General features: G+C 55.1%; 2 protein-coding genes across 4 annotated transcripts in view; one reads left to right on the forward strand and one right to left on the reverse strand.

Annotated features, from left to right (window-relative positions):
• The window catches only part of SSH1 (slingshot protein phosphatase 1), a 33,706-nt gene extending 30,948 nt beyond the window's left edge, over positions 1–2,758 (reverse strand). For both annotated transcript variants that reach the window (XM_088065047.1, XM_005524305.3), the window contains exon 1: positions 2,650–2,758. In XM_088065047.1, the coding sequence (XP_087921173.1) occupies positions 2,650–2,715 (66 nt within the window). In that variant the 5' untranslated portion in view covers positions 2,716–2,758. The remainder of the gene's footprint in view (positions 1–2,649) is intronic.
• Positions 2,759–3,675: 917 nt separating this feature from the next.
• DAO (D-amino acid oxidase) lies at positions 3,676–12,030 on the forward strand. Of its 2 annotated transcripts, none has more exons than XM_005524306.3 (11): positions 3,676–3,801; positions 4,927–5,131; positions 5,271–5,385; positions 5,729–5,805; positions 6,209–6,274; positions 6,611–6,665; positions 7,107–7,211; positions 7,693–7,775; positions 9,234–9,351; positions 9,888–9,986; positions 10,286–12,030. In XM_005524306.3, the coding sequence occupies exons 2-11, from the start codon at positions 4,938–4,940 to the stop codon at positions 10,418–10,420; spliced, it is 1,047 nt and encodes a 348-aa protein (XP_005524363.1). In that variant the 5' UTR covers positions 3,676–3,801; positions 4,927–4,937; the 3' UTR covers positions 10,421–12,030. The 2 variants fall into 2 exon arrangements, with proteins under 2 accessions (XP_005524363.1, XP_087921327.1); XM_088065201.1 differs by having other exon boundaries at positions 3,697–3,801; positions 4,879–5,131.
• The last annotated feature ends 214 nt before the right edge of the window (positions 12,031–12,244 follow it).

Consider the following 12,244-nt stretch of genomic DNA (forward strand, 5'->3'; position numbering starts at 1 on the left):
TCTCCTGCCCTGTCCCGCTTAGAGCTTCCCTTACAGCTGGCAGGGTTTGGGGTGCACCACACACTGTGGGGTGTGGAGCTGGATTTGGGGTGCACCACACTTTGTGGGGTGTGGAGCTGGATTTGGGGTGCACCACACACTGTGGGGTGCAGAGCTGTAGCTGCTCATCCCACCATGGCCAGACCCAGCAGCCACTGCCACATCCCTCCCTGGGGACTGTCCTGAGCGTGGCCGCTCTGAAGTACCACAGGAATGGGAGGTGTGTGGAAGGGAGATGCACAAGCAGTGCAAGTTTGTAAGTGTGTGTGAACCATTCTCTCCTAAGAATTTATGGCAGCATCCATTTAATAAATTCCTTTGGGTTTGTGAGTTAGGAGAGGCCACAGCAGCACAGACACAATTAGCAAGAGCATGTGGTGGTAGTCTCCCATTAAAATATCTCCTAGTAATTATTCAGCTAAAAGCCCCAATGAAACCTGATTTTCCTAGCAAGAAAGATCCTAAAAGAACAGGAACAGGCTGGCACTTTTTGATGTTTTTTTTCTGTAAATTAGCTTTGCAAAAACAACATGCTGAATCTGGAAATCATAATTTTATGGTATTTCATGCCAGAAGAGACCATTCTAACAGGACTCAATGTCTTCCTCTGGGAGCCACCTCATTACACCTGAGCTGTGGGTGCTGGTAGCAGAAGTGCCCTGCCAGGCAACACCTGGCAGCAAATTTGGGGCAGCATTTTTGGGAGGAAAAAGGAGAATTGTATGGTCACCCCATAGAAAATACAATTACTAGCAGCAGCTCTGACACAAAGCAACGCCTAAGACAGATGTACATGGCAAGGCCTGCTTTGACTCCTGTCCCACCTGCACCAGTTAAATCCAGTCTAATTCCACTGCCTGCTCCAGGGTTACAGCTCATTTTCATCTCTCTAGATTGGGTGGCAACTGGGTCTTGTTTAACACTCTGTCTAAACCAGATCCCACAAAATTCCTTCTGAAAACTCCCTCAAAAAGTGCAACTCACATCTCCAAGCTGCTCAATTGGCCCAAACCTGGGTCCCTGCAGCCAGGGACCCCCTGCAGCCCCTGGGGCCAGGGAGAACCTGGGAGCTTTGTGGCTCCCCCCTCCTGCTCCCCCCTCAGACCAGCTAATCGGGGGAGTCACAGGGACCTGACAGGTGACAAATAGGATTGTTTACCTGGCAGGAGTGGGGACAGAGCGAAGCCAAGGACAGTGAACATCAAAGGAAAGAAGTGTTGTGGGGAGAGGGATGCACGGGGAGGATGTGCAGAGAAACACCAGGCCTGTCTTTGAGGGTCACAAAAGAGATGAGATAGGAGGGAAAAAGGCAAGAAGAAAGAGAAACTGGAGGTGCAGCTGTGTTTGGATGGCATGTGGGAGTGGTGGGGGGGGAAGAATCAGAAGCCCAAGGCTGGACAGAGGCAGGAGAGGGCATTTCTGGGGCACAGGAGTGGAGGGAATGTGCAGCAGAGCTGGGACATGCAGAGTGCCAGGCCAGCAGGGCACGGATAGCACCACGGGGCAGGTGAAGTGGCAGGTACAGGTCCTGGAGCAGCAGTGCTGGGTGAAGGAGAGGGCAGCAGCACGGGGGAGGCTGTGCCACAGTGGCACAGGTACGGGGTGGAGCAGGATGGGAGCTGCTCCTGGAGAACTGACAATGGTCACCTTGGGGAAGGGCTGGCGTGAGTTCCCTGAGGGGCGGGAGCTGGAGCAGATGTGGGAAAAGACGGTGCCATGGCAATGACAGAGGGATAACACTGGGCAAAGAAGAGCATCCCTGGGGGAGGAGGTGGTGGCAGCTCTGGGATGCCAAGCTGGGACAAGGTCTAGGGCCAGCACAGCTGCTCTGTGAAGACAGACCCAGCACTCTGCCTAAAGATTTACCTGGCAAGAGAGAGGTGAAGCAGGCTGCCCTAGGGTTTAGGGAGCTCAGGCTCCCTGCCAGCTGAGGGAAGGAATGGGGGACAGCCATAAGGGAATGGGGCTGTGTGTGGGGGGATGGCAGGACAGACCCAGGCCTGGCTCAGCCTGGCAGCATCAAAAGGCTGGGGCTGTGCAGCATCAGGGGCTATGAGAAGAAGGGACTGGGATAGCTGGGGGCTGTGAGGGGCTGAGCTGGGCCGGGGAGTGGTGGGGGCTGTGAGGCTCAGAGCCATGGGGGCTGCAATGGGAGGAAGGCTGAGGGTAAGTGGCTATGGGGGACCAGGGGAGTGCAGAGCTGAGAGCCATGAGAGACCAGCGGCAGTGAAGGGCACGAAACCAGGGGCTGGGGAGACTGAGAGGGGCTGAGCTGGTGCCAGGGGGCTGTCGAAAGTCAGGCCATGGGGACTGCGAGGGGATGAAGACAGGGGACAAATGACTGAGGAGGGCTAAGGGGGCCGTGCGGGGGTGGAACCAGGGGCAGGAGGGGGAAAGCTGTGAAAGGCCAGAGCCGTGAGACCGGGACCTTGGTCTATGGGGGTGATAGAGCCAGAAGCTTTGGGTTACGGGATGCTGGGGGGGAGCTTTAGGGGCCTGTCCCCGAGCGGGGCCTCACCCCGCCCTTTCCCGCTCCCCATCCACCGCCGCCACCCCCGGGGTTCACTCTCCCCTTCCCTCTCGGTCCCTGCCCATCCCGTCACCGCTCACCTCGCTCGTGCTGGCCGAGGAGGCGGCGCTGGGGGTCGGCGAGCGCTGCAGGGTGACCGGCGCCATGGCTGCAGCTGCGGGGCCGCGGCCGCCTCCCCCTCACGCCGGGAAGGGGCAGGGCCGGGGCGGGGCCTGCGGGGGAAAGGGCGGGGATTGAAGAGGGCGTGGTCTCGTTATGTGGGAGTGGTTTGCGATAGTGGGCGGGGCCTCGCTGCCCATCCCACCCCAAAATCCCGCCCCGTTTCACTCATCATCCCATTCCATACTCAGGGACATCTTCCACTGGCTCGTGTGGCTCCAAGCCCCGTCCAACCTGGCCTGGGACACTTCCAGGGATGGGGCAGGCACAGCTGCTCTGGGAAACCTGTGCCAGGGCCTCCACAGCCTCACAAGGAAGAATTTCTTCCCAATATCTATTATCCCTGCTGTCAGTGTGAAGCCATTCCCCCTTGTCCTGTCACTCTAGGCCCTTGTAAATAGTCACTTTCCATTTTTCCATCAGGCTGCCTTCAGGTGCTGGGAGGCCACAGTTAGGTCCCTCTGAAGCCTTCTCTTTTCCAGGCTGAACAATCCTGACTCCTTCAGCCTCTCTTCCTTCTCAAAAACTGAGCCAGAAGCACTAAATTTTTCCAGATCCCAAATTAATCTTGTGTTCAAGAAGCAACTGGATGTGACCTTAGTACTTAGTACTTAGTACTTCGGTCTATAGTACTACCTAGTAATACCCGGTACTACTTTGCCCTGGCAAGATGGTGGTCAAAAGTCAAAGGTTGACCCCAGTGGTCTTTTCTAATCTAAGTGATTCTGCAAATCCAGATGCAGGAAGCCATAGAATCATTGCTGTTGGAAAAGACCTCCAAGACCATGCCCACTAAACGCATCGCTGTGTCCTGGTCCACCAGTGGTCACCATGGAGACAAGTGGCAGGGATGGCGTTCTGCCACTGATGGTGGTGGCCCTGTTTCCCATGACTCTGGGGCTGCCTGCCAGTGGCATCACGTGGGAACTCCACCTCTCTCCCTAGAGCCAGAGCAGACTTTGGCCCTGCTGTCCTGAACACTCAGACCTTGCCCTGCTAGGCAGTAACAACCACTCTGACTCTGAAGCCTCTGGACACGGCAGTGACTGCTCCGGGGACCCCACACTCTGCAGGTAAACTGGTGGAAAATGGGTATTCCCATTATTTTTTGGCAGATCCTCCTCAGGTGGTGCTGCAGGGGCAGCTGGGGCAAGTCCCTGTCCCTGGCGGAGGAGGTGACCCTGGTTCCCACGGGTTATAAAACCACGGCAGATGGGAAGCAGCTCCCGCTGCGCCATTCCGGTGACTCATCCCTCCATCCTGGCAAATGTCAGTCCCTCTGTTATCGCAGCAGAGATGCTGGACTTCACTTTGTCCAAAAAAACCCGTGGGCTGGAATTTATTCCTGCTCCCAGAATCAGCCAAGGATCTGCACCCCCAGCCCTTCCCCAAACTGGTCTTTGTCCATTCCCTGCACAGGCAGTGAGCAAAGAGCTTTTCCAAGGCAGGAAAGCGCTGTCAACAGGGAACCAGAGGATGGAGAGGGGCTGCAGCCCCTCTTTGCAGCCAGAATTTACCCACAGCCACTCTCTCAGTTGGAAGGGTTTGGGGTGGCAGCACAGCCACCCTCATGTGCAGCCCTGAGGGTGACAAGAGTGTGAGGATCCAGCCTTGTGCTCATCACACCCACCATTGCTCCCTGGAAAATGCCTGCTGCTTCCCATCTTTTCTATCCGTGCCCACCTCTTGCCTCCAGCCCGTGCCAGTGGCTGGGAAGGATAGTGAGCTGCTCAGGGCAGGGTTGGGCAGCTGGGAATGGAGGGTTCACAGTGTCCCTCGGGAGATGGAGCTGTTGCTGGGTGCTCCAGCATCTCCCTGGCTGCTCAGCCTGTGGTTGGTGGGATGCAGAGGAGGATCCCGAGGCTGTGCCCCTGTCCCGGGGCAGGACACACCTGGAGCTCCTTGTGCCAGGTGAGGAGTGCAGCCGTGGCAGCTGAGCTGCAGCTTTTCTGCTGGCACATCCAGGGGTGGAGAGACATTCCCCAGGCACTGAGGAGCCACAACCCCACATCCATGATTCCAGCCCCTGGTCAGAACTTGAGGAGGACCTGGGAGACTGTACAAGGAAAGCACACAGATGCACCATGAGAATTTCAGCCCCTCCCTGCTGCTCTGGGAGTGGAGCTGATGTTCTCCCATGGTGTTCCCAGCTTGTCCAGCAGCCCCAGCACTGCCCTTGGAGCCCTTATCCCTTGCAGGAGCCGGAGCCATGCGCGTAGCCGTCATCGGGGCCGGGGTGATTGGGCTCTCCAGCGCCCTGTGCATCCATGAGCAGTTCCACAGCCTGGTGCCTTCCCTGGAGCTGGAGGTCTACGCTGACCGCTTCACCCCCCACACCACCAGCGATGGGGCGGCCGGGCTGTGGCAGCCCTACGTGAGTGACCACGGCAACCTGCAGGAGACGTAAGGCAGCAGCAGCAGGAGGAGGAGGAGGAGGAGGAGGAGGAGGAGGGTGCTGTGTCCCTTTCCCTGTGTGCCATGAACTGCCCTGGCACAGCTCCACGGGCCTGGCAGAGCCACCACTCTTCCATTCTCATCACAGGCTCTGGAATAAAGAGACATTCGATTACTTCCTTGGGCACCTGCACTCCCCAGCAGCCAAGGAAATGGGACTTTTCCTCATTTCTGGCTACAACCTGTTCACGGAGCCAGTGCCGGTAAGGAGCAGGTCACAGCCAGGGCTGGGAAAGGCTCCAGCTCAGCGACTGCCTGCGGTGGGCAGGGCTGTGCTTCTTCCCAGCCAATGCTTCCCGATATTTCCAAGTTTGCCTTGTGACAGTGCCTGGGACATGGTGTTTTCTGTGCTCCCGAGGCAATATTGCTGTGAGGAAGGGCTGAGCCCTAGGAGAACAGGAGTGACAGAGCCTCTCCAGCTGTGCTGGCAGCTGCACACTCACCTGTGTCCCTTTGGGATGGGCTGTGTCCCATGATCTCCCCACAGCTTATGTCCCACGGTGATCCTGGTTCATTAATGATCTCAGAGCCCTTTCTCTGCTGTAGGACCCATCTTGGAAGAACATTGTCCTGGGATTCAGGAACTTGACACCAAAAGAACTTGAACTCTTCCCTGGTTACAGGTATTTTTCAGTCTGTTTTTTTTTGGAGACTCACGTAGGACAGTCCTGGATACCTCCTGAATACAGCCCTGGCGTGGGGCAGCGGGAGAAGGAACTGCAGGCATAGAAGTGTCCTCACTTCCTTAAAACTGCTTCCCTTAAAATAAGTAGGAAAAAATTCAAATGGCCAAAAAAGCAGCAACCCAGCACAGAAACCCTTCCAGCTCCTCTCTTACCTCACCAGTGTCAAAATGGGGGAGGAAAACCAGAAGGTATTTTATGCTGTAAAAAGGGAGGAAAAATCATGCAGTCATGTGAGAAGGGTCCCAGGGGGAATTGGGGTCCCAGATCCACAGTGGCTGTCAGGAATGCTGGGGCAGGAGGCTCCTGTAGGTCCTCACAGCCTTTTCTCCCCCTCTTTCAGCTATGGCTGGTTCAACACGGCGCTGATGCTGGAGGGCAGGAGTTACCTGCCCTGGCTCACCAACAGGTGAGTGCAGCTGCTCCTGTTTCCCCTGGCTGCAGGTGTGGATTTTCATCCTGCACATCAGGATAGGGTATCCAGAGATGCATCCCTGGGAAGTAGGGAAGAGGGTCTGGAATTCCTCTTCATTGCCCCATTGGAGTAACACTTTAACAGTGAGCCCAGGAGTGGATCTTTTGCATGACAAAAATTAAAGTAATGGGATAACTGGAGCTGCATCCAAGAGCTTTGGAAGAATTTGGGGCTTGATTTTATTCCTGTAATTTCTAATGCTGTTCAGGTGTCCTGGTATTGAACACTTGCTTTTAATTTGCCAGTAACAAATGAACTTGTGCTTCCCAGGCTGACACAGAGGGGAGTGAAGTTTTTCCATAAGAAGGTTGAGTCTTTCCAGGAGGTGAGTGGGGATGTGGAGCCAGGGCAGAGGGCACAGCCCCATCCCAGAGTGGAGAAGCAGCATCCAGCAGGCAGGTGCTGCTCCCACATATTCCCTGGCACGAATGATGGGCCAGGGGACAGCAGCAAGACTATGCCGAGATCCAGGAAATAAATTCTACCAGGAAAGAAAAAGGGTCTTGGGTATTGAGGGATGGTTGATGGAGGATGGGGTAGAGCATTTATCCAGCATGGATTGGCAGCTTTCCCTGGAATGGCTTGGTGGCACACATGGGGTGTCAGCAGGAGCTGGCTGGGGAAGCTGTGCCCTGGATCTGGCCCTTATGGTTTATCCATTTCCTGGCTGCTGGAAAGAGCACTTGGCTCATTTGGAAGCAGGAATGTTGTGCCTCTGTGGCAACATCCCTGTGTGCTACTCCCAGCCGTGTCCCTCTCTCCTCAGCTGTTTTCCCAGGGTGTGGATGTGGTGCTGAACTGCAGCGGGATGCGAGCTGGGGACCTGCAGCCTGACCCAGAGCTGCAGCCTGGCCGGGGCCAGATCATCAAGGTGAGCTGAGCCAGGCCTGGGGGCTTCCCAAAAATCCCTCTGTTACCACGAGGAGTGTCTGTACCCTCTGGGGAAAACCATGGGCTTGTGGCTGGATCCACACTGGCATCAGCTCCTGATTCCCAGCAAACACTCCTCAGCTGAAACCAACCAGGATCCCATTCCTGGGTCAGCTCTGGGAATGCCCTCAGTTTCCAGCCTGTTTCTCCGTAGGGTGAGGGCTGGGGGAGGTCAGAGGCACAGTGTTGACAATAAAAACACATAAAATCTTTGGGCAAAGATGGTGATTATTTGGAGAAACACAGGAAAGAAGGAAACTCCTCCCTACCTGCACTCCTGTTTTCCCATCTTCCAAGGGAAGGCAGCACAGGGGGCACAGAGCTAAGGGAGGGTCCCATATCTGGACCCTCGTGTCCCTCCCACTGCCCCCTAAGCCTGGCACCAGCTCTCCAGCTCTGACTTTCTCCCCTTCATCTCCCAGGTCCTGGCCCCGTGGGTGAAGCATTTCATCATCACTCACGACGTGAAATCCGGGATCTACAACTCACCCTACATCATCCCAGGGTAGGTGACGATGGCAGAGGCAGGGCTGGCTGGCACTGGTGACATTCCACTGTCAGTGTCCCCAAAGCCCTGTCTGGGACATGGTGTCTGCCAGGCCTGGCTTCATCCCTGGTGCTTTTCTTGGCTGTGTGGGAGAAGAGCAGAAGGACGTGGGCAGCAAAGCCAGGGAGCTCCCAGTTGGCACAGAGAACACCATGGTGCTTCCATGTCCTGTCCTTTTCCAAGGACCAAAATCCACCAAAGCAAACTCAGTCCTGGTCAAATCCCCAAAACAGCCAAACACTGACAGTGGAGTGGATATTCTGGGGGACATGTTTTGTTTTCACATCTATAGACATCTTTATTATTAATGGTGTGGACCAAACTGTGGTGCAGCAGCTCAGGGTGGGGAATGGCACTGCTGATCCATGCTCCCATAAAAACAGGGCAGGAATTCTTTTACTTCAACAAAACCTCCCTGGGAAAGCTCAGCCTTCTCCTCACTGTCCCCTGAGCTGCTGGTGAGCCTGGTTGGGTTTGTCATAGAATCATGGAATATCCTGGGCTGGAAGGGACCACAAGGATCAAGTCCAACTCCTGGCCCTGCCCAGGGATAAACCATGGGATAAATACACCATGGGATAAATAAATCCATCTGTTCATCCCAGCTCTGCTTCCTCCCAAGGGCCTGCAGTGACCCTGCTGTGGCAATGGAGAGGGGTCTTTGAGCAGGAATTTGAATGCTGCATCTCTGGCACTTCCTATTGTCCTAATACTTCAGGCTTAGGCAGTCAGCCAGGATATAAACAGGAGCTTTGCAGGCTCACAGCCCCCATGCAGCGTATCCCGAGTGATTCCTGGTCACAGTCCCAGCCACAGATGAATTCCTCTGCCTGTGCTTGTTTTAGCTCGAGCTGTCAGAGCTGGCCACCAGGCTGATCCCAAAGGGAGAGCTGGACCCAGTGCTCATGTGGAGGGCTCAGCCCTGGAGGGTCCCTCCAGTTGTTTTTGTGCTTCCCGATGATCAAGCAAGGTTTTGGAAGGTGCCAGCTGATACAGATCCCTCCAGGCCCCCCTCAGCCTTAACCTGCCTCCTGTCCTTTGTTAATCCACAGGAGTTTTGGGCGGCAGCAGCACCAGTCTGTTCTCTGTGTTCCCCTCCAGAGCCATCCTGTTCCTTCCAGCTCTTTCTGAGCCAGGCAGGAGCAGACCTGTTTGATAAGGATGGAATTATCTGTCTGCTTTGCCCAGACAAGGAAGGGCTGACAGGATTTAATGAGTGACTTGCTCACGAGCAGATGTGCAGGCACCACTCTCCGCCTGCTCCGTGTGGGAGTTTCTCCCACTGGAATATTTTGCAGGCTCAGGGTGTAGCAGGATCCAACATCACACTCACACAGTGTCCCTCCATGTGGTGGCCCCACAGGGGACAGCTGGGAACAAGCCACCACCGTGTGTCTCCTTTGGCTCCCGGTGCAGGAGCGAGGTGACGGTCCTGGGAGGGATTTACCAGCACGGAAACTGGAGTGAGGAGAACAGTGCCAAGGATCACAAATCCATCTGGGACAACTGCTGCCGGCTGCTCCCGACTCTCCAGGTGGGTGACCTGACTGCCAGCATGGGGCACGGGGAGCTGGCCAGCTCGGGATGCAGGAATGGCTGCTGGGCCAAACCACAGGACTTCGATGTTTCCATGAGTTTCTGTGTGTCCATCACGGACACCCGGGGCTCTTCCACCTGGCTGAGGCAGGGCTGGGGCGGAGACAAGGTTTGGAGGGATAATAATTACTCATGTAGCTGGTAAAAAATAGAAGCAGAGCTCTGGGAGGTTCCAACCCTTTGGTTGAGGTGTCCCCACACCTTTAGAGGAGGGTTGTGTGGGGTGAGGCTGGGTTGTGTCCACTCCCAGTGCTGCTGTTATCCCCTGGATCAGCAGGAAAGGTAGCGGGATTTGGCACAGGGATTTGCCTCAGCTCCAGGCTGGCACTGCCATCCCAAATTGTTCTCCCTGAAGCTGCTGCAGGATGGGGAAACCCCTGTCCCAGCTCATCTCAGAGCTCACCTGGTGCTGTAAGGTTTTGCTGGTGGGATTCCAAGGAATGCTGTGTGGTGCTGATGTGGTTTTGCTTCCAGAAAGCGAAGATTGTCGAGGAGTGGAGTGGCCTGAGACCAGCACGGCCCTCGGTCCGCCTGGAGAGGGAGAGCATCCGCCTCGGGAATCTCCAGGCAGAGGTACCCGCACAGCCCCGGGGGCTGAGTGTAATTAATGACTGTGTTAATTGTGCCCCGGTCATGACTGTCCCTCTCTCCATCTCCCCACCAACATCGAGGGACTCTTTGAGCCCAGGGATAAATGTCAGAGAAACTGAAACAAATTATTGATGTGGCTGCCCCATCCCTGGAAGTGCTCAGGGATCGGTTGGAGCAACCTGGATTTAGTAAGAGTTGTCCCTGCCCACAGCAGGGGATGGAACAAGACAGGCTTTGAGATTCCCCCCAACCTATCCTGGGATTCTGTGTTTCTCCCCCAGGTGATTCACAACTACGGCCACGGCGGGTTTGGGATCACCATCCACTGGGGCTGTGCCATGGCAGCGGCGCGGCTCTTTGGGAACATCCTGCAGGAGAAGAAGCAGCTGGCCACCCCCCCAGGGCCCCGCTTGTGAGCACCTGCTCCCCTGGAATATGTGACAACAGTAGCTTAGGAATCACAGCAGAAGGATGGGAACAACACAGGGATACACACACGGGCTGCTCCACCCTGCTCCAGCTCTGGCTCTCAGCATCTCATTTCCAGGTCCCTGTCGTTTTCCAGATGGCTCCACTTCTCCCACAGCCTGCCTAGAGGAAGGGCTATCAGATATGGACTAATCATCCATGACAAAGTGCTGTCTGGGGTCAGGCTGCAGAGGGCAAGCTGGGTTCAGCTGAACCCTGGACAGTCCTGCAGTTCATCTGCACCAGGGGACAGGATCTGAAACAGAGCTGGGGACACCTGAGGTCTGTGCTGGCTGCTCCAACATCCAGTGTGTAATTAGATTTACAGGCTCCCCCCCAGGAGGCGAAAGCTCCTTAGTAGGAAGAAGCTCTGAGGCTCCCAGGGAAGTAACAGCAGCTCTGGGAGCACGTGCCTGGCTTACACCAGTTTTCCTCACATTCCTGCCAGGACAAAGCTCGGCCCGCAGCACTTGCTTAGTGTAGCTGGCACCAGACAGCAGCACTTGCCTAAAATGGCCTTTTCAAATGATGTTTTAGCAACAAAAGCAACTTGTTCCAGCCCTGTGGTCTTGCCAGGCTCTATATATAGCAGAGAGCATAAGAAAATAGCTTTTCTTGTCCCTAAAACTCCCACGGGCCCCTCAGCTTCCCATTTCTCCCAGCTGTGGGACACAGCTCAGAGAGAGGGCCTGGCTTGGGAAAGGTTGTGCCTCTAAGAAGGGGAGCAGGACTTTTTGGCACGTTCAGGGGCACTGTTGGGGACCCAACACACTGCTCTGAAGATACAGCCTGTCTAATTTTCCCATGGCACGTGTCTTTCCTGCTTTACAAACCATCCCAGACAGGGCACTGGATGGTGAGGAAGCCTCAAATCCAAATCTGAGCCCAGCACAGTGCGTGGCTCACCCTCCTGTGTGGATAAGCCAAGAGTTCCTTACTCATCCATGATGCAGCTCCTCTCTGCAGATGACTCCGTGTGCCAGGAATAGCTCGGCAGCGTGGGCCGTGCTGCGGCCGCGCCTCGGCAATTCGGGAATGCCCGAGTGCATCTCCGTGCCATGGGCTCAGCAAACAGCTGGGCAGGGGAAACTGGGAGCCAGTTTGTCCAAAGGAATTTCCAGCTTCCCTGGAAATGTTGCTGTCACTGTGTAAAGTCAGGAAAAGGGTAGGAAAAGGAAAACAAAAGCTGGAGAAAATTCCCTGCTGATTAATGCTGAACTCAATAGTCTGTGATCCCATCTCAGGAAAAGCCATTCAGGTGAACTGGATCCCCTTGGTTTCACTTATTCCAAATAATTCAGGAGCATGTTGTGTGCTGTAAATCCAGCCCCACTTTGGTGATTTTGGGAAAATTCTGCTGGGTGTAGGAAATTATTGTACGCCTGGCAATAAGATTCTTGGGATCTCAGAGCCTGCAGGAGCCACTGCCCTGTGATCTCACGTGGCCTCTTGGCAAACAGGAATGGGTTGATCTGTAATTTTATTTGCAGGTTAATTCTGTTTGTTTTCTAAAGGCCTCAATTTAATCTGTGTGACCAATAAAAGGAATGTTCAAATCTCCTGTGCGTGATGCTTGTTCCTCTCAGTGATGGCACGGGCAGGGCCTCAAATGATGATTCCATAGAAATGTCCCAGGAGATCATCATTCCATGTCTCCACACACATTTGTCCTAGACATTTCATCCTGGAGGAGTTGGAGTCATCACTGCAGATTCCAAGCAGACCAGAGAACCTGGAATATCATTGTGTGAAGGCCTGTGGTTGCTGACAGT

Source organism: Pseudopodoces humilis, chromosome 20 (assembly GCF_049639895.1).
Source record: "Pseudopodoces humilis isolate 2021_Gansu_Grassland_sample_001 chromosome 20, ASM4963989v1, whole genome shotgun sequence".
Taxonomy (NCBI): domain Eukaryota; kingdom Metazoa; phylum Chordata; class Aves; order Passeriformes; family Paridae; genus Pseudopodoces; species Pseudopodoces humilis.

Bases quoted from the DNA above. Each gene is read 5' to 3' on its own strand.
- DAO (XM_005524306.3), top strand. From the start codon at position 4,938: ATGCGCGTAGCCGTCATCGGGGCCGGGGTGATTGGGCTCTCCAGCGCC. The intron at 6,275-6,610 runs GTGAGTGCAGCT...TGTGCTTCCCAG, and splicing joins CTGCCCTGGCTCACCAACAG to GCTGACACAGAGGGGAGTGA. The intron at 9,987-10,285 runs GTACCCGCACAG...TTTCTCCCCCAG, and splicing joins TCGGGAATCTCCAGGCAGAG to GTGATTCACAACTACGGCCA.